Source organism: Arachis stenosperma, chromosome 8 (genome assembly GCF_014773155.1).
Source record: "Arachis stenosperma cultivar V10309 chromosome 8, arast.V10309.gnm1.PFL2, whole genome shotgun sequence".
Lineage (NCBI taxonomy): Eukaryota > Viridiplantae > Streptophyta > Magnoliopsida > Fabales > Fabaceae > Arachis > Arachis stenosperma.
The window spans coordinates 5,688,904-5,716,110 of NC_080384.1; the positions used below are offsets into that span (position 1 = coordinate 5,688,904).

The 27,207-nt window shown below is 36.2% G+C and overlaps 2 protein-coding genes and 1 non-coding gene across 3 annotated transcripts; 1 reads left to right on the forward strand and 2 right to left on the reverse strand.

Moving 5' to 3' along the window:
• Window positions 1-4,786: 4,786 nt before the first annotated feature.
• Window positions 4,787-4,894, reverse strand: LOC130947114 (small nucleolar RNA R71). The gene has a single exon (XR_009072524.1). It is a non-coding gene; the product is annotated as a small nucleolar RNA R71 (small nucleolar RNA).
• Window positions 4,895-17,037: 12,143 nt separating this feature from the next.
• LOC130944652 (HMG1/2-like protein) lies at window positions 17,038-19,098 on the forward strand. The gene is made up of 8 exons (XM_057873079.1): window positions 17,038-17,295; window positions 17,393-17,447; window positions 17,677-17,796; window positions 18,137-18,194; window positions 18,299-18,343; window positions 18,430-18,510; window positions 18,586-18,678; window positions 18,775-19,098. The coding sequence occupies exons 2-8, from the start codon at window positions 17,401-17,403 to the stop codon at window positions 18,790-18,792; spliced, it is 462 nt and encodes a 153-aa protein (XP_057729062.1). The 5' UTR covers window positions 17,038-17,295; window positions 17,393-17,400; the 3' UTR covers window positions 18,793-19,098.
• A 510-nt stretch (window positions 19,099-19,608) lies between these two features.
• On the reverse strand, window positions 19,609-26,969 carry LOC130944651 (putative 12-oxophytodienoate reductase-like protein 1). The gene is made up of 5 exons (XM_057873078.1): window positions 26,862-26,969; window positions 26,500-26,640; window positions 22,081-22,211; window positions 21,006-21,164; window positions 19,609-20,434 (listed from the first exon to the last, which is right to left on the reverse strand). Exons 1-5 carry the CDS (start codon window positions 26,963-26,965, stop codon window positions 19,827-19,829), a joined length of 1,143 nt encoding a protein of 380 aa, XP_057729061.1. The 5' UTR covers window positions 26,966-26,969; the 3' UTR covers window positions 19,609-19,826.
• Window positions 26,970-27,207: the final 238 nt, after the last annotated feature.

Genomic DNA, 27,207 nt, shown 5'->3' on the forward strand with positions numbered 1-27,207 from the left:
GTCTGCATGCACCTCTCTTCTTTACCTGTTGAATGTATATCTTTGAAGACATGAAAGACCAGTTGCTCATTATGCACTCTAAGCACTAATTCACCCACTTTTACATTAATCAGAGGTCTTCCCGTAGCTAGGAATGGTCTTCCTAGAATTATAAAGGCATTCTCATCCTCCTCCGTATCAAGAATCACAAAGTTTGCTGGGAGGAAGAACTTATCCACTTTGACCAAGATATTCTCCACTAATCTGTATGCAGGCTTCATAGATTTGTCTGCCATCTGTAATGCTATCTTTGTGGGTTGTGCCTCTTGGATTTGCAGCTTTTTCATCACAGATAAGGACATTAGATTTATGCTTGCCTCCAGATCATATAGGGCTTTCTCAAAGGTTGTGCTCCCAATGGTGCATGGAATTTGAAAGCTCCCTGGATCTGGCATCTTCTTTGGCAAGTTATTCTGAATTACAGCACTACATTCCTTAGTCAGGACTACTGTCTCATCTCCCTTTAAATGTTTTTTTTTACAACAGCTCCTTCATGAACTTGACATAGATAGGCATTTGCTCCAAAACCTCAGCAAAAGAAATATTGATTTACAACTTTTTGAAGACTTCCAAGAACTTTGAAAACCGCTTGTCCTTGGTCTCCTTTTGAAGTCTCTGAGGATATGGCATCTTAGGCTTGTACTCAGGAGCCTTTGGCAATGTAGGATAAGTGTCAAGAGAGTCTGGGAATGGGTTGTCCGCACGCTTTGGAGGGGCGTGCTCCAATTCTCCCTTCTTCTCCTCTGGAACTTCTTTTTCAACTAACTCTTCATTGACCTTGGTCTCAGAGTCAGCTACTTTACCACTTCTCAATTGAATAACCTTGCAATCTTCTCATGGGTTCATGATGAGCGGATAATTTGTATACTTTTTGGCATTGTTTTTAGTATGTTTTCAGTATCTTTTAGTTAGTTTTTAGTATATTTTTATTAGTTTTTAGTTAAAATTCACTTTTCTGGACTTTACTATGAGTTTGTGTGTTTTTCTGTGATTTCAGGTATTTTCTGGCTGAAATTGAGGGACCTGAGCAAAAATCTGATCCAGAGACTCAAAAGGACTGCAGATGCTGTTGGATTCTGACCTCCCTGCACTCAAAGTGGATTTTCTGGAGCTACAGAAGCCCAATTGGCGCGCTCTCAACGGCGTTGGAAAGTAGACATCCTGGGCTTTCCAGCAATATATAATAGTCCATACTTTGCCCAAGATTTGATGGCCCAAACCGGCGTTCAAAGTCACCTCAAGAAATTCCAGCGTTAAACGCCGGAACTGGCACCTAATTGGGAGTTAAACGCCCAAACTGGCACTAAAGCTGGCGTTTAACTCCAAGGAGAGTCTCTACACGAAATTGCTTCATTGCTCAGCCCAAGCACACACCAAGTGGGCCCGGAAGTGGATTTTTCTGTCATTTACTCATCTATGTACTAGTTTTCTATAAGTAGGACCTTTTACTATTGTATTAGAGAGCTTTTGATCATGTTTTGATGATTGAACCCTCTTTTGGGAGGCTGGCCATTCGGCCATGCCTAGACCTTGTTCTTATGTATTTTCAACGGTGGAGTTTCTACACACCATAGATTAAGGTGTGGAGCTCTGCTGTACCTCGAGTATTAATGCAATTACTATTGTTCTTCCATTCAATTCCGCTTGTTCTTTGTCCAAGATATCACTTGTTCTTCAACATGATGAAGGTGATGATTGACGCCCATCACCATTCTCACCCATGAACAAGGTGACTGACAACCATTCTTGTTCTACAAGCATCTGAGGCTTAGTGAATATCTCTTGGATTCCTGATTGCACGATGCATGGTTGATCGCCTGACAACCGAGTGCTCGCCTGACAAACGAGCCAACCATTCCATGAGATCAGAGTCTTCGTGGTATAGGCAAGAACTGATGGCAGCATTCAAGAGAATCCGGAAGGTCTAACCTTGTCTGTGGTATTCTGAGTAGGATTCAATGACTGAATGACTGTGACGTGCTTCAAACTCCTAGCAGGCTAGGGCGTTAGTGACAGACGCAAAAGTATCAATGGATATTATTCCGGCCTGACCGAGAACCGACAGCTGAATTCCGCTATGCCGTGACAGGACATATGCAATCGCTTTCACTGAGAGGATGGGAGGTAGCTGCTGACAACAGTGAAACCCTACACGAGCTTGCCATGGAAAGGAGTAAGAAGGATTGGATGAAGGCAGTAGGAAAGCAGAGAGACGGAAGGGAAGGCACCTTCATACACTTGTCTGAAGCTCTTACACCAATGATATACATAAGTATCACTATCTTTATATTCTATATTATTTTCATTCATCATCATATACATTTGAGTCTGCCTGACTAAGATTTACAAGATGACCATAGCTTGCTTCAATGCTAACAATCTCCGTGGGATCGACCCTTACTCACGTAAGGTATTACTTGGACGACCCAGTGCACTTGCTGGTTAGTTGTGCGAAGTTGTGTAATGCCATGGTATTGAGCTACCACGTTTTTGGAGCCATTACCGGGGATTATGAGAGTTGTGAAAAAGTATTGTTCACAATTTCGCGCACCAAGTTTTTGGCGCCGTTGCCGGGGATTGTTCTAGTTTGGACAACTGACGGTTCATCTTGTTGCTTAGATTAGGTATTTTTTTTCGAAATTCTTGAAGGTGAATTCTAGAGTTTCATGATGATTTGTTGAAATCTGGCTGGCTGAGAAGCCATGTCTAATCTGATTGGACCGAGGTTTCAACTTATCACCACAAGAGCGTGTTGATTCTCATCAATTTTGCTCTTGGAGCAGTGATCTGCTAAGGCTTGGCTGACCTTTGGTCATGTCTAGTGTTTTGGACCGAAGCTTTCTTTGAAAGCTTGGCTGGCTGTGAAGCCATGTCTAATTCCTAGACCGGAGTCTTAGACTAACATTGCACTGATTCCTGGAATTCTCATTAAGAATTTTGATATCTTTTCCCACTTAATTTTCGAAAAATACAAAAAAAATTTACAAAAATCATAAAAACCAAAAATATTTGATGTTTCTTGCTTTAGTCTAGTGTCTCATCTTAAGTTTGGTGTCAAATGCATGTTTTTGTTATATTTTTCGAATTCATGCATATAGTTCTTTGTTCTAATCTTTGAATTCTATTGACTTGAAGTATTTTGTGTGTCTCATATGCATTCTCATATTGTTAGTGTCAGTAGTATACAAACTGCTAAGTTTGGTGTCTTGCATGCATTGTTATTTGATTCTTATTGCATTTTGATTATTAAAAATCCAAAAATATTTTTAATTTGTGTCTTCTCAAGTCAATAATACAAAGAATTGAAGATTCAGAACATACTGCAGAGGAATTATACAGAAAAAGCTGAGCATTCAAAAATGCCCAGTGAAGAAGGCAGACTGGCGTTTAAACGCCAGCCAGGGCACCTGGTTGGGCGTTTAACGCCCAAAAAGGGTGCATTTTGGGCGTTAAACGCCAGAATGTATACCATTCTGGGCGTTTAACGCCAGGATGGTGCTAGGGGGAAGATTTTGTTTTCAAAATCAATTTTTTTCAAGTTTTCAAAGTTTTTCAAAATCAAATCTTTTTCAAATCATATCTTTTCAATCAAATGTTTTCAAAATCAATTTCTTTCCTTTTTCAAAGATACTTACTAACAATCAATGATTTGATTGAACATTTTTTGCCTTTTCTGTTGAGGAAGGTTTTATGTTTGAATCATATCTTTTCTTGTTAGGCAAGTCATTAATTTTAAAATCATATCCTTTCAAATTGTTTTCAAATCATATCTTTTCAAATTGTTTTCAAATCATAACTTCTCAATCACATCTTTTTAAAACCATAACTTTTCAATCAAATCTTTTTAACCTCATCTTTTTCAAAATAGTTTTCAATCAAATCTTTTTAATTTCTAATTTCAAAATCTTTTTCAAAAATCACTTGATTTCTTTTTCACTTTTAATTTTCGAAAATTATCAATCAAATTTTCAAAATGTTTTCAAAATCTTTTAATTGAATTTTCGAAAATTCTCTTCCCTCCTTCCCACATCCTTCTATTTATGGAGTACTACTCCTTCTAAATGCACAATTCGAACCTTATCTAATTAAAGTTCGAATTCTTCTTCTCCTTCTTCTTTCTATTTCTTTGTTCCTCTGACACTTCAAGGAATCTCTATACTGTGACATAGAAGATTCCATATTTTCTTGTTCTCTTCTCTTTCATATGAGCAGGAGCAGAGACAAAGGCATTCTTGTTGAAGCTGATCCTGAACCTGAGAGGACCCTGAAGAGAAAGCTAAGAGAAGCCAAAGCACAACTCTCTTTAGAGGACCTGACCGAACTCTTCAAGGAAGAAGAACACATGGCAGCCGAAAACAACAACAATGCCAACAATGCAAGGAAGGTGCTGGGTGACTTCACTGCACCTACTCCTGATTTCTATGGGAGAAGCATCTCTATCCCTGCCATTGGAGCAAACAACTTTGAGCTTAAGCCTCAATTAGTTTCTCTGATGCAACAGAATTGCAAGTTCCATGGACTTCCAATGGAAGATCCTCATCAGTTTTTAGCTGAATTCTTGCAAATCTGTGACACAGTCAAGACTAATGGGGTTAACCCTGAGGTCTATAGACTGATGCTATTCCCTTTTGCTGTAAGAGACAGAGCTAGAATATGGTTGGATTCTCAACCCAAAGAAAGCCTGGACTCTTGGGAAAAGCTAGTCAATGCCTTCTTGGCAAAGTTCTTTCCACCACAAAGATGGAGTAAGCTTAGAGTGGAAGTCCAAACCTTCAGACAGAAGGATGGAGAATCCCTCTATGAAGCTTGGGAAAGGTACAAACAATTAATCAGAAGATGTCCCTCAGACATGCTTTCTGAATGGAGCATCATAGGTATTTTCTATGATGGTCTCTCTGAACTATCCAAGATGTCTTTGGATAGCTCTGCTGGAGGATCTCTTCATCTGAAGAAGACGCCTACAGAGGCTCAAGAGCTAATTGAAATGGTTGCAAATAACCAATTCATGTATACTTCTGAAAGAAATCCTGTGAACAATGGGACTAGTCAGAAGAAAGGAGTTCTTGAGATTGACACTCTGAATGCCATATTGGCTCAGAACAAGATATTGACTCAACAAGTCAATTTAATTTCTCAGAGTCTGTCTGGAATGCAAAATGCACATGGCAGTACTAAGGAAGCTTCATCTGAGGAAGAAGCTTATGATCCTGAGAACCCTTCAATGGAAGAGGTGAATTACCTAGGAGAACCCTATGGAAACACCTATAATTCTTCATGGAGAAATCACCCAAATTTCTCATGGAAGAATCAAGAGAGACCTCAACAAGGTTTCAATAATAATAATGGTGGAAGAAACAGGTTTAGCAATGGCAAGCCTTTTCCATCATCTTCTCAGCAACAGACAGAGAGTTCTAAGCAGAATACTTCTGACTTAGCAACAATGGTCTCTGATCTAATAAAGACCACTCAAAGTTTCATGAATGAAACAAGGTCCTCCATCAGAAATTTGGAAGGACAAGTGGGTCAGCTGAGCAAGAAAATTACTGAACTCCCTCCTAGTACTCTCCCAAGTAATACAGAAGAAAATCCAAAAGGAGAGTGCAAAGCCATAACCATGGCCGAATATGGAGAGGAAAGAGAGGAGGAGGACGCCACTGAGGAAGACCTCAGTGGGCGTGTACCAATCTCCTCTGAGTTCCTCAATGAGGAACAATGGGAATCTGAGGCTCAAAATGAGACCATAGAGATTCCATTGGACTTACTTCTGCCATTCATGAGCTCTGATGAGTATTCTTCCTCTGAAGAGGATGAGTATGTCACTGAAGAGCAAGTTGCTAAATACCTTGGAGCAATCATGAAGCTAAATGACAAGTTATTTGGAAATGAGACTTGGGAGGATGAACCTCCCTTGCTCACCAAAGAACTGGATGACTTGTCTAGGCAGAAACTGCCTCAAAAGAGGCAAGATCCTGGGAAGTTTTCTATACCTTGTACCATAGGCACCATGACCTTCAAGAAGGCCTTGTGTGACTTAGGGTCAAGTGTAAACCTCATGCCCCTCTCTATAATAAAGAAATTAGGGATCTTTGAGGTGCAAGCTGCAAGAATCTCATTAGAGATGGCAGACAATTCAAGAAAACAAGCTCATGGACTTGTAGAGAATGTTTTGGTGAAGATTGAAGACCATTACATCCCTACTGATTTCATAGTCCTAGAGACTGGGAAGTGCATGGATGAATCCATCATCCTTGGCAGACCCTTCCTAGCCACAGCAAAGGCTGTGATTGATGTTGATAGAGGAGAGTTGATCATTCAAGTGAATGAAGAATCCTTGGTGTTTAAGGCCCAAGGACATCCCTCTATCATCATGGAGAGGAAGCATGAAGAGCTTCTCTCAAAACAGAGCCAAGCAGAGCCCCCACAGTCAAACTCTAAGTTTGGTGTTGGGAGGCCACAACCAAACTCTAAGTTTGATGTTGAACCCCCACATTCAAACTCTAAGTTTGGTGTTGGGAGGTTCCAACACGGTTCTGAGCATTTCTGAGGCTCCATGAGAGTCCTCTGTCAAGCTAATGACATTAAAGAAGCGCTTGTTGGGAGGCAACCCAATGTTTTATAGTTAACTATTTTCTTTTGTTATTTTATCTTTTTTTGTAGGTTGATGATCATAAGAAGTCACAAAAACTATGAAAAAAGCAAAAACAGAATGAAAAACAGGAAGAAAAACAGCACACCCTGGAGGAAGAAGCTGCTGGCGTTTAAACGCCAGTAAGCCTAGCAGTTGGGCGTTTAACGCCCAGTCTGGCACCATTCTGGGCGTTTAACGCCAGAAAGGGGCACCAGACTGGCGTTAAACGCCAGAAAAGGGCAACAACCTGGCGTTAAACGCCAGGAATGGGCACCAGCCCGGCGTTTAACGCCAGAAATAGCTCAAAACGTGGATTTTGATGCTATTTGGTGCAGGGATGACTTTTCCTTGACACCACAGGATCTGTGGACCCCACAGGACCCCACCATCACTCTCTCTCTTCTTCCCCCACTCACCAATCACCTCAATACCTCTTCCCCAAAAACCCTTCACCTATCAAATCTCATCTTTCTCTTCACCACTCACATCCATCCTTCATAAATCCCCACCAACCTCACCCTTCAAATTCAAACCACTTTCCCTCCCAAACCCACCCTCCATGGCCGAACCATTACCCCCCTCTCTCCTATATATACCCTTCTTCAACCCTTCATTTTCTCACAACCTAAACACCCCTTCTTTCCCTTCTTGGCCGAACACACCACCTTCCCCCTCTTCCTCATTTCTTCTTCTTCTACTCTCTTCTTTCTTCTTTTGCTCGAGGACGAGCAAACATTTTAAGTTTGGTGTGGTAAAAGCGTTGCTTTTTCATAACCATTTATGGCATCCAAGGCCGGAGAAACCTCTAAAAAGAGGAAAGGGAAGGCAAAAGCTTCCACCTCCGAGTCATGGGAGATGGATAGATTCCTCTCAAGGGTGCATCAAGACCACTTCTATGAAGTTGTGGCCTTGAAGAAGGTGATCCCCGAAGTCCCCTTTTCACTCAAAAAGGGTGAATATCCGGAGATCCGCCATGAGATCCGAAGAAGAGGGTGGGAAGTACTTACCAACCCCATTCAACAAGTCGGAATCTTGATGGTTCAAGAGTTCTATGCCAATGCATGGATCACAAAGAACCATGACCAAAGTGTGAACCCGAATCCAAAGAATTATCTCACTATGGTTCGGGAGAAATACTTGGATTTTAGTCCGGAGAGTGTGAGGGTGGCATTCAACTTGCCTATGATGCAAGGAGATGAGCATCCTTACACTAGAAGGGTCAACTTTGATCAAAGGTTGGACCAAGTCCTCACAACCATATGTGAAGAGGGCACACAATGGAGGCAAGATTCAAGAGGAAAGCCGGTTCAATTGAGAAGGCATGACCTCAAGCCCGTGGCTAGAGGATGGTTAGAGTTCATACAACGCTCAATCATTCCCACTAGCAACCGGTCCGAAGTTACCATAGACCGGGCCATCATGATTCATAGCATCATGATTGGAGAAGAAATAGAGGTTCATGAGGTTATAGCCCAAGAACTCTATAAGGTGGCGGACAAGACCTCCACCTTGGCAAGGTTAGCCTTTCCTCATCTCATCTGTCACCTCTGTTATTCAGTTGGAGTTGACATAGAGGGAGATACCCCCATTGATGAGGACAAGCCTATCACCAAGAAAAGGATGGAGTATACAAGAGACCCCTCTCACCATGAGATCCCTGAGATTCCTCAAGGGATGCACTTTCCTCTACAAAATTATTGGGAGCAACTAAACACCTCCCTAGGAGAATTAAGTTCCAACATGGGACAACTAAGGGTGGAGCATCAAGAACACTCCATTCTCCTTCATGAAATTAGAGAAGACCAAAGAATCATGAGGGAGGAACAACAAAGACAAGGAAGAGACATTGAGGAGCTCAAGCACTCCATAGGATCTTCAAGAGCAAGAAAAAGCCGCCATCACTAAGGTGGACCCGTTCCTTGATTTCCTTGTTCTTTATTCTTCTGTTTTTCGATTTTTATGCTTTATGTTTATCCATGTTTGTGTCTTGTGATCATTAGTGTCTTAGTGTCTATGCCTTAAAGTTATGAATGTCCTATGAATCCATCACCTCTCTGAATAAAAACGTGCTTAATTGAAAAGGAAAGAATTGCATGAATTCTGAATTTTATAATAGTTTAATTATTTTTGATGTGGTGGCATTACTTTTGTTCTCTGAATGTATGCTTGAACAGTGCATATGTCTTTTGAACTTGTGGTTCATGAATGTTGGCTCTTGAAAGAATGATGAAATAGGAGACATGTTACTGAGGATCTGAAAAATCATAAAAATGATTCTTGAAGCAAGAAAAAGCAGTGAATACAAAAAAAAAACCGAAAAAAAAAGAAAGAAAAAGAAAGAAATAAAGTTGTGATCCAAGGCAAATAAGAGTGTGCTTAAGAACCCTGGACACCTCTAATTGGGGACTTTAGCAAAGCTGAGTCACAATCTGAAAAGGTTCACCCAATTATGTGTCTGTGGCATGTATGTATCCGGTGGTAATACTGGAAGACAGAGTGCTTTGGGCCACAGCCAAGACTCAATAAGTAACTGTGTTCAAGAATCATCATACTTAACTAGGAGAATCAATAACACTATCTGGATTCTAAGTTCCTAAAGAAGCCAATCATTCTGAATTACAAGGGATAGAGTGAGATGCCAAAACTATTCAGAGGCAAAAAGATAAAAGCCCCGCTCATCTAATTAATACTGATCTTCATAGATGTTTTTGGAGTTCATTGCATATTCTCTTCTTTTTATCTTATTTGATTTTCAGTTGCTTGGGGACAAGCAACAATTTAAGTTTGGTGTTGTGATGAGCGGATAATTTGTATGCTTTTTGGCATTGTTTTTAGTATGTTTTCAGTATCTTTTAGTTAGTTTTTAGTATATTTTTATTAGTTTTTAGTTAAAATTCACTTTTCTGGACTTTACTATGAGTTTGTGTGTTTTTCTGTGATTTCAGGTATTTTCTGGCTGAAATTGAGGGACCTGAGCAAAAATCTGATCCAGAGACTCAAAAGGACTGCAGATGCTGTTGGATTCTGACCTCCCTGCACTCAAAGTAGATTTTCTGGAGCTACAGAAGCCCAATTGGCGCGCTCTCAACGGCGTTGGAAAGTAGACATCCTGGGCTTTCCAGCAATATATAATAGTCCATACTTTGCCCAAGATTTGATGGCCCAAACCGGCGTTCAAAGTCACCTCAAGAAATTCCAGCGTTAAACGCCGGAACTGGCACCTAATTGGGAGTTAAACGCCCAAACTGGCACTAAAGCTGGCGTTTAACTCCAAGGAGAGTCTCTACACGAAATTGCTTCATTGCTCAGCCCAAGCACACACCAAGTGGGCCCGAAAGTGGATTTTTCTGTCATTTACTCATCTATGTACTAGTTTTCTATAAGTAGGACCTTTTACTATTGTATTAGAGAGCTTTTGATCATGTTTTGATGATTGAACCCTCTTTTGGGAGGCTGGCCATTCGGCCATGCCTAGACCTTGTTCTTATGTATTTTCAACGGTGGAGTTTCTACACACCATAGATTAAGGTGTGGAGCTCTGCTGTACCTCGAGTATTAATGCAATTACTATTGTTCTTCCATTCAATTCCGCTTGTTCTTTGTCCAAGATATCACTTGTTCTTCAACATGATGAAGGTGATGATTGACGCCCATCACCATTCTCACCCATGAACAAGGTGACTGACAACCATTCTTGTTCTACAAGCATCTGAGGCTTAGTGAATATCTCTTGGATTCCTGATTGCACGATGCATGGTTGATCGCCTGACAACCGAGTGCTCGCCTGACAAACGAGCCAACCATTCCGTGAGATCAGAGTCTTCGTGGTATAGGCAAGAACTGATGGCAGCATTCAAGAGAATCCGGAAGGTCTAACCTTGTCTGTGGTATTCTGAGTAGGATTCAATGACTGAATGACTGTGACGTGCTTCAAACTCCTAGCAGGCTAGGGCGTTAGTGACAGACGCAAAAGTATCAATGGATATTATTCCGGCCTGACCGAGAACCGACAGCTGAATTCCGCTATGCCGTGACAGGACATATGCAATCGCTTTCACTGAGAGGATGGGAGGTAGCTGCTGACAACAGTGAAACCCTACACGAGCTTGCCATGGAAAGGAGTAAGAAGGATTGGATGAAGGCAGTAGGAAAGCAGAGAGACGAAAGGGAAGGCACCTTCATACACTTGTCTGAAGCTCTTACACCAATGATATACATAAGTATCACTATCTTTATATTCTATATTATTTTCATTCATCATCATATACATTTGAGTCTGCCTGACTAAGATTTACAAGATGACCATAGCTTGCTTCAATGCTAACAATCTCCGTGGGATCGACCCTTACTCACGTAAGGTATTACTTGGACGACCCAGTGCACTTGCTGGTTAGTTGTGCGAAGTTGTGTAATGCCATGGTATTGAGCTACCACGCTTTTGGAGCCATTACCGGGGATTATGAGAGTTGTGAAAAAGTATTGTTCACAATTTCGCGCACCAGTTCACCACTGTATCACATTGAAATGTACTTGCAGACCTCTCAAATATTTGCTTGCTCAGTTGGCCCACTAGCACTTCTAAATTTCTAATGGAGGCTTTGGTTTCCTGCATAACTTGTGCTTCCATACTTGCCACTTGTCCACTTATCAAGGTGATAGCCTTGCATTCCTCTCTTGGATTTGGAATTGTGTTACCAGGAAGGCTATTAGTGGTCCTCTGATCAATTTCAGTGACTTTTGTGGCTAATTGACCCATTTGAATCTCCAGGTTCTTGATGGATGCTCTGGTTTCCTGTCTTAAACCTGTCAATATTGCTTCCAAATCATTGTTCTGTTGGAAACCGCCTTGAGAACTATTGTTAAAGTTCTGAGGTCTCTGAGGTTGATTCCTCCATCCAAAATTTGGGTGATTCCTCCACCCCTGATTGTATGTCTTAAAATATGGATCATTGTTGGGATTCCTAGGACCACTCCCCATGTAATTCACCTGTTCAAAAGAAGGTTGAGCATAATCATAATTATCATTTTGCACAAAATTATCTGCCATGTCATAGGAGATTTCTTGTGGTGAATTTTGTGTGTTGATAGCTGGGACTTGCATGCCACCCATCTGTTGAGTAAGTAGATTTATTTGCTGAGACATCAGCTTATTCTGAGCAAAACAAGCATTAACAGCTTCTACTTCCAACACGCATCTCTTCTGAGGGGTCTCAGAGTTCACCAGATTCCTGTTAGATGAGTATAAATATTGGTTGCTAGCAACCAATTCAATAAGCTCAATATTCTCCTCCGGTGTCTTTTTCTTGTGCAATGAACCTCCTGCAGAATTGTCTAAGCACATCTTAGACATTTCACCCAAGCCTTCATAAAAGATATCTAGTTGAGTCCATTTGGAGAACATGTTCAAAGGGCATTGCCTAGTTAGTAGCTTGTATCTCTCCCAAGCTTCATATAGAGTTTCACGATCCTTTTGCCTGAAGGTCTGAACCTCCACCCTAAGCTTAGTTAGCTTCTTTGGTGGAAAAAATTTAGTGAGAAACTCAGTAACCACCTTGTTCCAAGTATCCAAACTTTTCTTAGGTTGAGAATCTAGCCATAGCTTTGCTCCATCCCTCAGAGTAAACGGGAAGAGCATGAGTTTGTACACCTTTGGATTCACTCCATTTGTCTTCACAGTATCACAAATCTGCAGAAAATTAGAAATAAATTGATTTGGATCTTTGTGAGGAAGACAATGATACTGGCAGTTTTGTTGCACCAGGGTGACTAGTTGTGGCTTCAACTCAAAGTTGTTCGCAGCTATAGGAGGCATCACAATGTTTTTTCCATACAGAGCTACTGTAGGAGCGGAGAAAGAGCCAAGTACTCTCTTTTGATGCTCATTCCCATTCGGATTTGCCACATTGGCATTATCAGCAACATTGGGATCCATAGTGGATTCTGCAGCTTTGTAAAGTCTTGCTTGTTGTAAACGTCGCCTGAAAGTCCTTTCAGGTTCAGGATCAAAGTCTAAGATATGTTCTTTGTCTCTGTTCCTGCGCATATACAAACAGAAAACAAGAAAAAAAATGAGAATCTCTACGTCAGAGTGCAGAAAAGTCCTCGTGAGGTAACTTGTGTAAAGAAATAAAATAAAAATAAAAAATCGAAAATTAACAGAAAAAATAACAGGGAAATATTAAAATAAAATCAACCGTGCAACACCAAACTTAATTTCAGAAATTACCAAAAATATTAATGCTAAATTTTTTTTTCTGAAAATATTAAAAATAGATTTTAATAAAATTAAAAATAAAACGCCTAATCTAAGCAATCAAACAACTAATAGTTGTTAATCATAGTCAATCCCCGGCAACAGCGCCAAAAACTTGGTGCAGTAATTTTAACAACCACAAACTAACCGGCAAGTGCACCGGGTCATACCAAGTAATACCTTACGTGAGTAAGGGTCGATCCCACGAGGATTGATGGACTAAGCAACAATGGTTAAGTGATTGACTTAGTTAGACAAACAGAGAAGAGTGTTTTGGTATTCAAAGAGCATTAAACAGTAAATTAAGAATTTTAGAAAGCAAGCAGCAATGAGTTGGGAATAAAATATGGAGAAGATAGTTAAGGTTTCAAAGTTATCTATTTTTCCGGATTAATTTTTCTTACTAACTATTTTAATCATGCAAGATTTAATTCATGGCAAACTATATGTGACTAGACCCTAATTCCTTAGACCTTTCTAGTTTCCTTTAAAATTTATTAACTGCCAATTCCTTGGTCAATTAATTCCAATTAGAGGGTGATGATCAAATTCCAGTTTATATGCCACAAGAATCCTAATTATCCAAAAATAAGGGGATTATATGTCACGTATCCCGTTAAATACAAACAATTAGAAATTCAGGATAATATGTTTTCAAGCTGTTGTTCAAGTAAAGCGCTTTTCCAAGTTTTACAAGAACTCAATTAGAACATGGGTCATACTTCCGTTCCACCCAAATTCATAAAATAAAGACCGAAAACAATTATTGAAATATAAATCAAAACATGAATTAAATTAGAAAGATCAAACGAATCAATCCATACAAATAGACAGAGCTCCTAACCTTAACAATGAAGGATTAGTTGCTCATGGTTCAGAGAAGAAAACTAGGATTCTGGTAAAATGTACCGTGTTCTAATCTTATGACCTCTAAAATTCCTATTTATAACTAATCCTAATAAATTTAAAATCTAATTATTTAAAATTAAAATTAATATCTTTTCCTATTTTAAAATTAAATTTGAATTTAAATCAGAATTAACTAACTACTCCGTATCTTGTAACGTGGGGACCACTTGGCTTCACTGGATCAGCGCCTCACTTGAGTGCTAAAATGGGGCCCAAAAATCACTCCCCAGCATTTTCTGCACGTGGCGCATGTCACGCGTACGCGTCGATGGTCTTTTTCGCAAGTCACGCGGACGCAAGTCACGCGGACGCGTCGGTCACGCGTACACGTCGCTGAGCAAATCTTCAAATCACGCGTACGTGTCAGTCACGCGCACGCGTCGCCATGGATACCTCCAAATCACGCGCACGCGTGCGCGTCGCTCCTTGCAACCATCTCCTTTGATTCTTGTGCTGCAGAAACTCCATCAAATTTAGTCGAATGCTACCTAAAATAAACAGTATTGCACAAAACTCAAAATAGCATCCATAGTGGCTAAAATATAATTAATTCTTGATTAAACTCAACAAATTATATGCAAATTCACTAGGAAAAGATAGAAAAGATGCTCACGCATCAACGCGCATGCATGGATCACGCGTACGCGTGACAGAGCCACATGCTGCACGTATCAGAAAACGCTGGGGCAATTTCTGGGTTATTTTTGGCCCAATTTCAGACCCGAAAATGAAGATTAGAGGCTGCAGAGTGGAGTAGAATGGGAAGGAATGAAACATTCATTCACACTTACATACACAATTAGTTAGATTTTAGATGTAGTTTTCTAGAGAGAGATGCTGAGCCTCTCTCTAGGTTTTAGGATTTTAGGTTTATTTCTTCTCTAATTCAGATTTCTATGTTGCTTTAATTTAGTTTCTCTTCTACATTATACTATTCTAGCACTCTAGTTATCTAATTGTCTTTGTGATTTCCTTATTTTGCTAATTTGGTTTATGAATTTTTCATGTTAGATTCAATTTTCTTTTTAATGCAATTTGAGGTATTTCATGTTTATTGCTTCTTTCTTTATTTGTTGTTATTGATTGCTTGCAATTGTTAGTTTAGACTTTATCATCTCTTGTTAGTTCTCCATGCTTTTATTTTTTGCCTTCCAAGTGTTTGATGAAATATTTGGGTGGATTTTTAATCTAGGTTTTTATGCTCTTGTCTTGGATTGGTTACTTAGAGACTTTTGAGTTATCAAAAGTCTATTGTTGACTGGTAATTGAGACTTGCTAGTTGTCTTAGACTTTACTAAATCTAGTTTTTGATTAGGACTTGTGAACCTAAGTTGATTTGCTCACTTGACTTTCTTTCATTGTTAGAGGTTAACTAAGTGAAAGTAAAAGGCAATTACCATCACAATTGATGATGATAGAGAGGATAGGACTTCTAGTTATCAATCCTTGCTAAGAGTTTTCTTAGTTATTAATTTATTTTTTTGCCATTTTACTTTCTTGTTTCTCATCACAAAAACCCCAAAAATACTTTTTCATAACCAATTATAAGTACACTTTCCTGCAATTCCTTGAGAGACGACCCGATATTTAAATACTTCGGTTAATTTTTATTGGATTTGCTTAAGTGACAAACAAATTAAATTTGATTGAGGTTTAATTGTCGGTTTAGATCTATACTTACAACGCGGCCATTTTTGTGAAATTCTTCATCGACGATTTTCTCCCGTCACATTACACCTATGTCCCCACAACCACCACACTCCAGACCCAAAAAGAACCTCGTTACTAGGCACGATCTTTCTAAACTAAGTCTCAATTGAGGTGCATCCAAACAAATCAATAAAGCGAGGGTGTAATATTTGCAAAAGACTCTTGGATTTAACACAGTTTTGCAAACAATATTCAATTATTTCCTGAGCCGCATTGCATCTCTGGCACAAATCCGAACTAACTAGATGCCTTTTGAATTGGAAAGCCTCTGTCGAGAGAGCGTTATGAAGCCCAAGCCACATAGTGAAATAAGAGGTTAAAACATAAGGAGTTATTTTGTATTTAAAAAAGTTGTTATATAAGTATTTATTTTAAAGTTATGTAATATACAAGAGTGATAAAATAGTTTTTGAGAAGGAGAGAAGTCAATTTTTTTTATTTCTTCAAAAGCTCTTAAACAATTTTTTGGGAAGTTAAAAATATATCTAAAAAACGATACCAAATATTATTAATATGACTTTTCATATGTTAAAAGTCCAAAAAAAAATCTTTTGAAACTTTTCAAACGGACCTATGTAGTATTAGATTAGGTTAGCTAAGGAGTAAATGGTCAAAGTAATCCTTAAAAAATCACTCGTTTTTTAAATTGATTCTCGAAAGATTTTTTTAATTAAATTCGTCTTTTAAAGATCTTAAATTAGTCATGTTAGTCATTCCGTCAATTTTTTTATTAATAGTGCCAAAATTTGCTAATGTAGCACATTAAGTAACACCACAATACACTCCTAGAAGTGTTAATTGACTATTAACATAATAAATTTAGATTAAATTAAAACCTAATTGAGAGGACAACTTGAGGCATTAGAATATCTCAATTTGAGATTGATTTGGTCTAATTTTATAAATTAATTATGTTAATAGTTAATTAAGGCTAATAGGTGTGTGTTGTGATGTTATTTAATGTACCACGTCAACAAATTTTGACACCGTTAGCCATGAAAATGACGGAAGGACAAACATGACTAATTAAAAATTTTTAAAGGATAAATTTAACTAAGAAAATCTTTTAAAAATTAATTAAAAAAATAAATAATTTTTAAAAGATTAATTTGATTATTTAATAAGATAAGATTTGAAAATTTGTCATGGCATCTTAGATGTATTTAAAATTCTTTTTATTCGGACGGGGGACAATTTAAGATTTCTCTGTACCAAAGAATTCATCCATGAATGGACCTTAGCAGAAGCATTATAGAGATTTTTGGTAGCCCAATAGAGATAATGAGGTAAGGTGTTTAACTAACTAGATATGGGCTTTGCAGGTCTGAAGAAGGCTGGCCCAACCAAAGAAAATATATATTTTTTAAAAGAAGGGAACAATAGTGCAAAGATGATCGGCGGGACACAAACGGCGATGAAGAAAACACACAGAAAACACAAAATGGTTTGGTTTGGCATAAGCTTACGAATAACGCAGCCAACACACAAGTAGCGCACGGATCAATGACATGGCAAATAAATTTAAAATCCCGCCTAAACCCCTGCCCCTCCCTTCGCTCTCTCCTTTTCCCCTTTGGATTTCATTTCGTTCGCAATTGAATTTCAATTTCCCAAAGGGCCTTAATATTTCCTCGCATTTTTTCCGTATGTCATAGTGCAAACTAACGAACACCCCTTATTTCTCTCTCTCTTCCTTTTCCTCTCTCTCGCTATCTCTCCCAAACCCTACCTTCTCAACCCCATTTTCCACCTTCTGGTCCGTATTTCTCTTCAATTTTCGCCAATTTCTCGTGATTTTCGTTGTTTCCTTCGATTTTACGCTCAGAAAACTAACCTGATTGTGTTAATTGCAGCTCCCGTCATGAAAGGTGCAAAGTCCAAAGCCGAATCCAAGAGAGGCGATGCCAAGTAAGTTTCATTAATTTTCGATCCGGTTTCAATTACTCTGTTTTCCTTTTTGATCTGACTCGTCTTTTAGCGAAAACTGGACGAAATAATTAGGGTTCAGGTTTTTTCCAGATCTGAGATCTGAAAATTGCGCTGATAACGATTTGATCTGAATTTTGAACTGTTGGATATTTAGGTTTAGTTGTTCTGTGTGTATTTGGTGATTTTTGTGTGGTGTTATTGTTGTCAGGCTTGCCGTGAATAAGAAAGGAACTCCGGCCACGAAGGGCGGTAGGAAAACCGGCAAGGGAAAAGCCGCCAAAGACCCTAACAAGCCAAAGAGGCCACCGAGTGCTTTCTTCGTTTTCATGTAATTATATATATTTTATTTAACGCTACGATGCATTTGATTTCCGATGCGCTCTTCCCTTTCCACCGAATATTGTTCACCTCAAAACTTTTTACCCACACACCACGGTAATTAATTAATTCTTTGTTATCCTTCACTTTAAACTTTTTCAATAATCGTTATTGTTTTAAAACGTTAAACTCTGTTTCTAAAGTATGGTAGACGTAGTTTTTGCTTGCTGAAGCTTCGAATTACTATACTACCAATTACAGAGGACAGAGGATAGTTATTCCTTTGTTTTATTGTTTTCTGTTGTGTAATTTTTCTACTGCTATTTCTGAAATTTGCGTAATTATTGAAGGGAAGAATTTAGGAAACAGTTCAACAAGGATCATCCTGAAAACAAAGCAGTATCTGCTGTAAGTATATTTAATATGGTTAATCGAAATTAGTTTTAGTTGCATCACGCTTTCGTGGGTGTTTGTTGGAGTATCACTTAAAATTGCCTTGGTGTGTTTTTCAGGTGGGCAAGGCTGCTGGAGCTAAATGGAAACAAATGTCTGATGCTGTAAGTGCCTCCGTAGGCTGTTCGGTTGCGTAAATTAAGATTCTGTTGGTATGTCTTATTAATGAAATGATGCTTGGTTTGTAAAGGAAAAAGCACCTTATGTGGCAAAATCAGAGAAACGAAAGCAGGACTATGAGAAGAACATGAGAGCCTACAACAAAAAACAGGTGGGGTTGCAAATCTATGGTATCCTATCTAACACGTACCGCTATAGTTTCTCATCATTTTGTCATTGTTTTCAGGCTGAAGGTCCTACTGGTGGAGATGAAGAGGAATCAGACAAGTCAATATCCGAGGTCAATGATGAAGATGATGATGAGGAAGGAAGCGGCGAGGTTTGTTTAAGAATTTGACTATTGTTGTATCAGCATCTCATATTTCCATATATCTATATATCTTTAGTTGCTTATTGGTGCTTTTTATCTGTGCAGGAAGACGATGACGAGTAGGAGCTGGACTGAGAGTAGTATCTATCCTAGGTTGTTTTGGTGATTCGATCGTCTTCTGTAGATGGGTCTCATCACTTGCTGATAAACATGTTTCGTTCTTCCAGAAAACGTATTCCTGCTCCCTCAGTAAATTTGTTTTGCCTTTTCAGAAAATGAAATAGCTACAAAAGGGAGCCCATCTTTATTTGTACCTTTGGATTCAACTATTTAGTTAAGGGGTGTTTATCTCTTTTAGAGAGATTGTATCTTTTCATGATGAAATCTACTTACGTTTGTATCAATATAATTGGCTTATCCTTTCCGTCATGCTGTATTTTCTTGGTTGTATATATGTGTCGAATTTTTCTTACTAACCTTTTCTTCGTAAGCATTCTACTTCTACTTCCTTTAAAAACTGTGGCCACGTTATTTTTTTTGTTATACTTCGGCGTTGACTTTCTGAACTGGATATGATCGTTGTAGGTATGATGTCCGACAACAATTTTGTTAATTTCTCTTGTTGAAGCCATGCCTTCGCGTCTTGTTACATAAGGATATTTTAGTGCCCTTATCCATGCATGCGAAAAGTTGACTATGGTTTTACTATTTGATCTATACCTGGTCCAACCTTTCGTCGTTCGTGTTGTCAGTAACTCAATCTTGTCAGTTGACTTGGAATATTTGGTTCTTACCTTCCACCAAGCACACCTACTTGTAAATTGAATTATGTTGTTTTCTGGCTGTGAAGAGGTAATCTAAGCTTCATTTTACAACGAATTATCTTTTCTGCCAATCGCGGTCTTAACATAATGATACATGAGTTTCTTAATTGGTTTTAACAAGTGAACAATAGATTCTTATTACTGGGAGTTTCCACGCAAATAACACCTGTAGGATCCGAAGTCGCTACATTTCTTCACTTCACCCATGAACCTACTTTATTATCCATAGCTTAATATTGTCAAAACATAAAATTGATACATGCTCTTAGTAACTTAGCAGATACATTTTTTGCCCAATTCCGAATCCCATCCTTTAACAATTGTAATTAACATCTACTTTCCGTTTGGTTGATGATCTTCAAGAAATGGATAGTCAGTGTATCCAACCACAGGATCATGTGTGTAGAAAGTGCTTCTATCAGCCTTATTCAATTCAGCATCAAATTCAAACCTCTTTGGCAAATCAGGGTTTGCCAAGAAGAGGCGTCCATACGCCACCAAATCAGCACCACCACTTGCTAAGACCTTGTTCCCATCACTCCTATTGTAGCCACCAGCAACAATGAAGGTTCCGTTGAAGGCCTTTCTAATCGGCAAAAGCGACTCCTTTGCGGTGTCAGACTTTTCAAGCATTGTGACCATCCTGGGCTCAATGACGTGGCAATAAAGTATGTCCAATTGGCCCAGTGACTTGGCCATGTGGATGCCCAATGCTAGTGGGTCAGAGTCCCCACAGTCGCAGTAATCTGAAAATGGGGAGAGCCTAAAACCAACCTTGTCAGCTCCGATCTCTTTGGCTACTTCCTCCGCCACTTGCAGTGGGAACCGACAACGATTTTCTAAGGTTCCTCCGTACTCGTCATCTCTGTCGTTGACCTTGTCCTTTAAAAACTGATCAAGCAAGTACCCATTCGCTCCATGTATCTCTACCCCATCAAAACCTGCACTTGTGTCTTTTTGTTAATATTCATGTGCCAAAATAATAATAAGAAAATAGTATGTAAAGTTGATAATAAAAAATAATTAAATAATTTAATATATTTAATTAATTATTATTTAATACTTTTTAACTATTAATTTTACGTAAAATAATTAAATATAAAGTTTTTACCTAAGAAAATATTTTCATTTTGTTACGTGTTGAAAGATCAAATGATACTCGGCGTTTTTTTTTTCTTTTTTTCGAATTGACATCAATAACCATGCATGTAGTTGAATAACTGTTTATGTATATTTGATCAAATATATTATGTTAATTTTTAAATATATAAAAAGATTTTAAAATTGATTTTAGATTAATATAAAATTTTTAAGATATAACCTCTAATCTTACCTTAAATTTTTCAAAAACTTACCGCAATAATTTTTTTTTTGATGCGAGAACATTTATTTGAAGTTATTCTAGTATTAATATGTTTACTGTGTATATGAAAAAGTTTAAAACATATTTGTATCATTCTTTGGATAAAATAACAAATAAAAATAAAATTGTGAGCACATTAATAAGGTTACCAGCTTCCATGGCATTTCTGGCTGCCACTACGAAGTGATTGACAATGTGAGGGATCTCATCAGTTCTAAGGCGGCGAGGAGGTGGGTACCTGCTGAATCCCTCCTTTTGAATAGCTTTGTCTGTGCATGAAATTGGGGCCTCCCCATTTGGCTGGTAACCTATTGTATATATATTGTTTAGATATATCAATTGCATGGAGTTTGTGATATGAATTATTAATATATAAGGAATCGGGTTAATATTTTTTGTTCTTAAAGATTATAATTTTTAAAAAAAATATTTCTAATATTTTTTATTCATTTAATTTTGTTTTTAATATTTTTGATTTATTTTAAAATTATTCTTAAATATTTTCAATTTTATTCCCAATATTTCAAATGAAGTTAATATCTAAAAATAATTTTGATACAAACTAAAAATGTTAAAAACAAAATTAAATATAAAAATTAAATACAATTAAACGTTAGAAATATTTTTTTAAAAAAATCACAAATATTAAAAATAAAAAACATTTTAAAAATAATAGTCAAAATAATCAAAATAATTTTTAAAAAACTAATTATGCTTCAATTTAGTTCCTCTATTTAAAGATTAAATATTTTAAATTGATTTCTTAAAAATATACTTGCATAATTTTTTTTGTGGTACGCTAGAATATAATTAACAAAATGACTAATTTAAATGATTAAATTGATAAACACATAACTTTTTTATGATTATTTTCACTATTAACTCAATTTAATAACATAATACTTGATTAAAAATGATAAGGAGAATATAAAACCAATTAAGCATTATTTTTTAGAGCAAAGTGATAAATAAATTCTCACGATTTATATTTCGGAAAAATTAATTTTTGAAAGAAAAATACTAATAAAATTTTTCACGATCATAAATATAGGTACATTATTTTTAAATTAATCCCTATAATTAACGTAAAAAATCTTAATTTAAACTAATTTATCTATATTTATTATCATAGATGATTTTATTGATATTTTTTTTAAAAATTAATTTATTCAAAATATAATTTTTTAAAAATTTATTTGTCACTTTACTCATTTTTTTTATTACCATAATTGGAGACTCTTCCAGCATGCCATAGTTGGCAAAAGAATATTCCTCCTTTCTCATGAACGGCTTTCACTATTGGTTTCCATGCTTCCACCTGCTCTCTTGTCCAAATGCCGGGAGTATTTGGGTACCTTTTATATATATATATATATATATATAAATAAGATAATGTGATTTATGTAGACATTATCTATTTAAATTTTAACTGTGACCTTTTATTGACAGCTAATTAAAATTAAATTAATCACTAGTTAATAAATAAAAAGAGAATCTAGCCAATCCATGTAGCAAACCAAGATGGGGTCTATATATGTTAAATAGGACTTGGATAGTACTACTGTTAATAAAAGAAAAAGAAAAGAACAAGATGCAAATAAATTTCTTATTTTAACTTGATATTGTGAAGTCTGACGCTTGCAAAACTACATACCCTTAAAAATTAGTCTCTGTTACAAATTGCATAACACAAATTCTTCAAACTACAACAGAAAAATCTTTGGTCTTAACCATAGTGAGATTTTTCTTTGGTGGCAACTCAGGCCGAAAACCAATGTCAAAATATAAAAATACTAATGAAAATTAGAATAACGTTAGAGAGACAAGAGTATAAAGTTATTTTATTTAACTTAATATTCATAAATTTATATATCATAACATCTGTAACTACATGTTTATTATACTTAGTGGCGCCAACTCTCAAGCACGACTACCAACTAATAAAGGATTCATAGTGATTCTTGTGTACGTAAATGATTTGATCCTCTCTGATGATGATTTAGATGAAATAGGGTCTATTAAGAAGATTTTAGATGACAAATTTAAAGTGAAAGACATTGGGTGCCTAAAGTATTTTCTGGGCATAGAATTTGCACATAATGCCGCTGGGCTCACTGTTTGTCAAAGATAGTATACTTTGGATTTATTTGAAGAATTTGAGATGTTAGGAGCAAAACTAGCCACCACACCGATGGAATATTCATCAGCCTTATCAAAGAATTGATGATTCTCTTCGCTACAGGCAGCTTATTGGACGACTTCTTTATCTTACGCAGTGGGGGTGCTTAAGTCAGTTTTCAATTGTCCTACGGATCAACATTTTCAAGTAGGATTGCATATTCTAAGGTACCTAAAGGAGTCTTCTAGTATAGGGTTATTCTTCTCCAGAGAGAATAATTTGAGGCTCACTCGACGCTCTGTGATGGGGTATTGCTTCTTTTTAGGAAAGGCCGGTGGTTACTTTATCTTCTCCATGAGTTCCGCATTGGGCATAATGCACCATTTACTCTGCGATAATCAGTCCACCCTTCATATGGCCGCCAATATGGTGTTTCAGAAAGCAAAATGTAACATCTTAGCTTTTGCTACAGATTCGTGTATGCGAGTTTTATATTTTGTTCGCATAAAGGGGAATGCTAGGGACAATAAATTTGTTAAACAATATGAACAATCACCAATCAAATAAAAATATACTACATCTCCAATGTAACTCTAAAAATTTTAATATTAAAATAACCATCCGTATACTAATAAAATGAACATCCAATATATTTATTGTTTATATTGTTTAATATTTTCATTGTTTACCTATACTTTTCCTATCTACAATAATTTTTTTTTACAATCTTTAAATAAAATGAATAATAATGTAATATTAATATTATGTTATTACTCAATTTTATTTGAGAAAAGACAGTTACTTGATATTGGACCCAAACAATTGTAAAAGTTCGGTTTTACTAATGCCATTTACATTAGTAATTTACTCAATCCTTATTTTAATTAAGTATCACTACTTAAGATATTTAATTGAATTCTTATCATATTCAATTACTTTAATTACCTTCCAAGACATTTAAAAATTAACTTCGCTAACTCAACAATTTAAAATTGCGACACGTAACACTTAATGTGCCACGTGTCGCGACGCATGCATCATTTCCTTTGATTAAGAGACACTTAGTCACTAATCAAGTGATATAAAAAGCAAACATTCTCTATCTTTCTTCAAGAACAGCCAAGGCATGCATGGGAGAAAATGAGAGGATTTTGTTGATTTTCTGACTTTTCGAGCTTGATTTCTTGAGATCCGTGACCCCCACAAAAATTCGGATCCGATAGAAGTGACCGTATCTTTCTCCTCTACGCGGTGACGTGTGTTTTGTTCGGTAGAATTGTGAAGTGGAGCTTCTCCTGCCAGGAACCAATTCGACTGAACCAAAGGAGGGGGGAGGGGGGAGGACCACCCAGTTTTCGACGTTTTTGTCCTGTTTGACCGATCAAAAACCTCCTCCAGTATCTTGTGTGTGTTCTGCGTTTCACAGAAGTAGGGTTTGACTCTTTAATCGATTAAAATTATGAAGTAATTGATATATGTGGTTGGATTGTTGTCTATTGATATCTGTTGTTTAAATATGTGATTGTTGGCTGTTGAAATTTTAGCTGAATTGCTAATGAAATTGTTGTTGTGATTTTGGTTATGTTGAGAAATTAGGAACTGAGATGTTGTTATTGAATAATTGACTGAAATATGAGTTATGTAACAGTATGTTACTGAGTTCTGTTGGTCGGATTTGATTTGGAACTACTGAGTTCTGTTGGCCGGATTTGATTTGGAACTAAATATAACTAAAATGAATATTTTGAACGGAAATTTCAAGTAAAAAAGAGTTGAGATTTGGCTTTTGAGAAAATTTAATGAATATATATATATATATATATATATATATATATATATATATATTTTAAAATATATGAATTTTATTGAAATTAATTGAGTTTGGTTTTTGAAAAAAAAAAAATTGGTTTGTAATAAAGAGTTTAAATTAAAAAGACGCTTTTGGAAAAAATATAACTCTAATTGAAAGAAAAAGGTTTTATTTTGAAAATGGAAGAATTATGCCCGATTTACTTATTTTAATGAAATTTTGGGTATTTAAAAATTAGTACCATATTTTGAATAAATTATAAAGTAATAAGTGAATATTTGATCTCTTTTATAGAAGTTCAGAGTAATTTTTAAAATACATCAACTTAAATAGAGTAACTTGCATAAGATGTCGTTTTAATAAATTTAAGTATATTTATGCACTTTTAATCACGTAGACATATTTATGTATTTTTTACAAAGTATTTATAAAGTTTAAATATAACTCTGAAATATTTAGAAAAGTGATTCTAAAGTTAAATTTCATAACCCACTCTATTTCAGTTGATTATTTTATAGAGATTGTGGAATTCTGGATAAAGAATTATTATATCTTAAAAAGTATTTGATTATGTGATGAGATAATTGTGTTTAGAAGTGTTATACCATTGACTCTTTTTGTCATCTATTTAGCCAGCGATTTGTTGAAGAGCAGTACGGGTGCTATAATCCAAGAGTGTGATTCGTCACTTTAATCGTAAGAGTAATATGAGCGCTATAGCCTAAGAGCGTATGGGCGCTATAACCCAAGAGTGTATTGGGCATTATACCCCAAAGTAATGGCAATGAGAGACAACGTTCGTAAGGATTTAATGTCAGACACGGGTCGAAAACCGAAAACTCATTACCTGCATTAGGGTTAGACATACATCATACTTGTTTGCGCATATCTCTTGTGTTTTAAATTCGTTCTAGTGGTTGTATGTTATGTTGCTGTTTACTTTTATTTGTTGTTTGCTTATGTATTTTTGTTGTGGTCGGTTTGATCTAAGACACGTGGCCGTTATATAAAAAGCAAATTAATTTGTTTCACCTTAACTTTATTAAGAACTTTTCAGTTTTTACTCCCTATTTTCTTATCCCCTTCAGATGGAGACAGGTATTATTTTCTATAAGTTTAAGCAGTCACAAAAATTCTGTCCTTCACAACTTCTATATGGTAGCTACAGAATCTCAAATTCGTAAGTAGGTAGTTAGAGATAATTCTTTTTAGCATTCGTTAGTTTTACCCATAAATACGTAAATATATATAGATAATTATAATGATTATTAAACAATATTTCAATCAGTGAATAAAAAAAATGTTATTTTAATTTTGTAAAAAAATAGATTTTATAAATAAAAAAAGAGTATTATTTTCTCAAAACACTAATGTAGTGAATAATTTTTTTTTTAAAAAAAATAGATGATTGCAGTTAAGTAAAATTTACGTACAATGGGTTATAACTTTTAATAGGCACAACCATAAGTTTTTTAACTTGAAAAAGACGAGATAAAAAAAAAAAATCATTTTGGTATCATTTTATTCATAACGTTCTTTGAATAACAAAAGATTTAAAAATATCTAAACAAAGGAACAAACAAAAAGAATGTCTTGACTGAAATCATAAATAGGATTAAACTTTTTATTCGATCTTTTTTCCATGACCAAACATATCAATAAAAATAAGATATATATAAAGAATTTATAACAAGTAAGAGGAATGAAAGATTACCCTTGTGCAGTTTCTGATATTCCCGAAGCTTCTCCAATCAAAAAGCCACCTTTCGTCGTTCTTTGAGAATAGTAAAGAGCAGCATGCGGCTGAGCCACAAAGTTGTAGGACCTTGTTCTTGTTAATGGTGCTAAAACTACCCTGTATACATATATAGATATTAAAATATATTAAATAATAACAGAATAAAGATTAATAACTGCATCTGGGCAGGGGAACTATGAAAATGATTGTTCTCCATAGATTTGAAATTGCTTTTGCTTTGGAGTGTTCACAAAAGAAAACAGTAAACAGATCAGAACATAATAACATGATGATCAATCATTCAACGTGGTAATTAATATAACTTAATTAGTTTATACCTGTGAGAGAGATTGAATCTTCCCATGTTGTATGGAGTGAGCAGTGGCATCCCTTGTGTGATTCTCTGCTTCACAGTCTCATTCTCTTCTTCTAATGATACCATAATGTTGAAGTTGGACTCGATGATGAATATGGACTCAGTTCAAATATATATATATATATAGGATCACCTCGTTAAGAATGTCGTTTTCCAACAAAAGATTATTAATTAATTACTGGGGCTGTGTTTGCCTAGAGACAAAAGTTGAAATAAATGTATAGAGTAATCTATCATCTTTTCATAAAAAATCAAACTAAAATACTATATGAATATTAAAAATTAATTATCAAATCACTCGTATATAT

What these genes read in the sequence shown, in the direction of transcription:
- LOC130944652 (XM_057873079.1), top strand. Translation starts at nt 17,401, where the DNA reads ATGAAAGGTGCAAAGTCCAAAGCCGAATCCAAGAGAGGCGATGCCAA. An exon ending in AGTGCTTTCTTCGTTTTCAT is followed by an intron (nt 17,797 to 18,136) that starts GTAATTATATAT and finishes TAATTATTGAAG; the next exon opens with GGAAGAATTTAGGAAACAGT. An exon ending in AAAACAAAGCAGTATCTGCT is followed by an intron (nt 18,195 to 18,298) that starts GTAAGTATATTT and finishes TGTGTTTTTCAG; the next exon opens with GTGGGCAAGGCTGCTGGAGC.
- LOC130944651 (XM_057873078.1), bottom strand. Translation starts at nt 26,965, where the DNA reads ATGGTATCATTAGAAGAAGAGAATGAGACTGTGAAGCAGAGAATCACA. An exon ending in AGATTCAATCTCTCTCACAG is followed by an intron (nt 26,641 to 26,861) that starts GTATAAACTAAT and finishes ATATGTATACAG; the next exon opens with GGTAGTTTTAGCACCATTAA. An exon ending in TGGAAGAGTCTCCAATTATG is followed by an intron (nt 21,165 to 22,080) that starts GTAATAAAAAAA and finishes TATATACAATAG; the next exon opens with GTTACCAGCCAAATGGGGAG.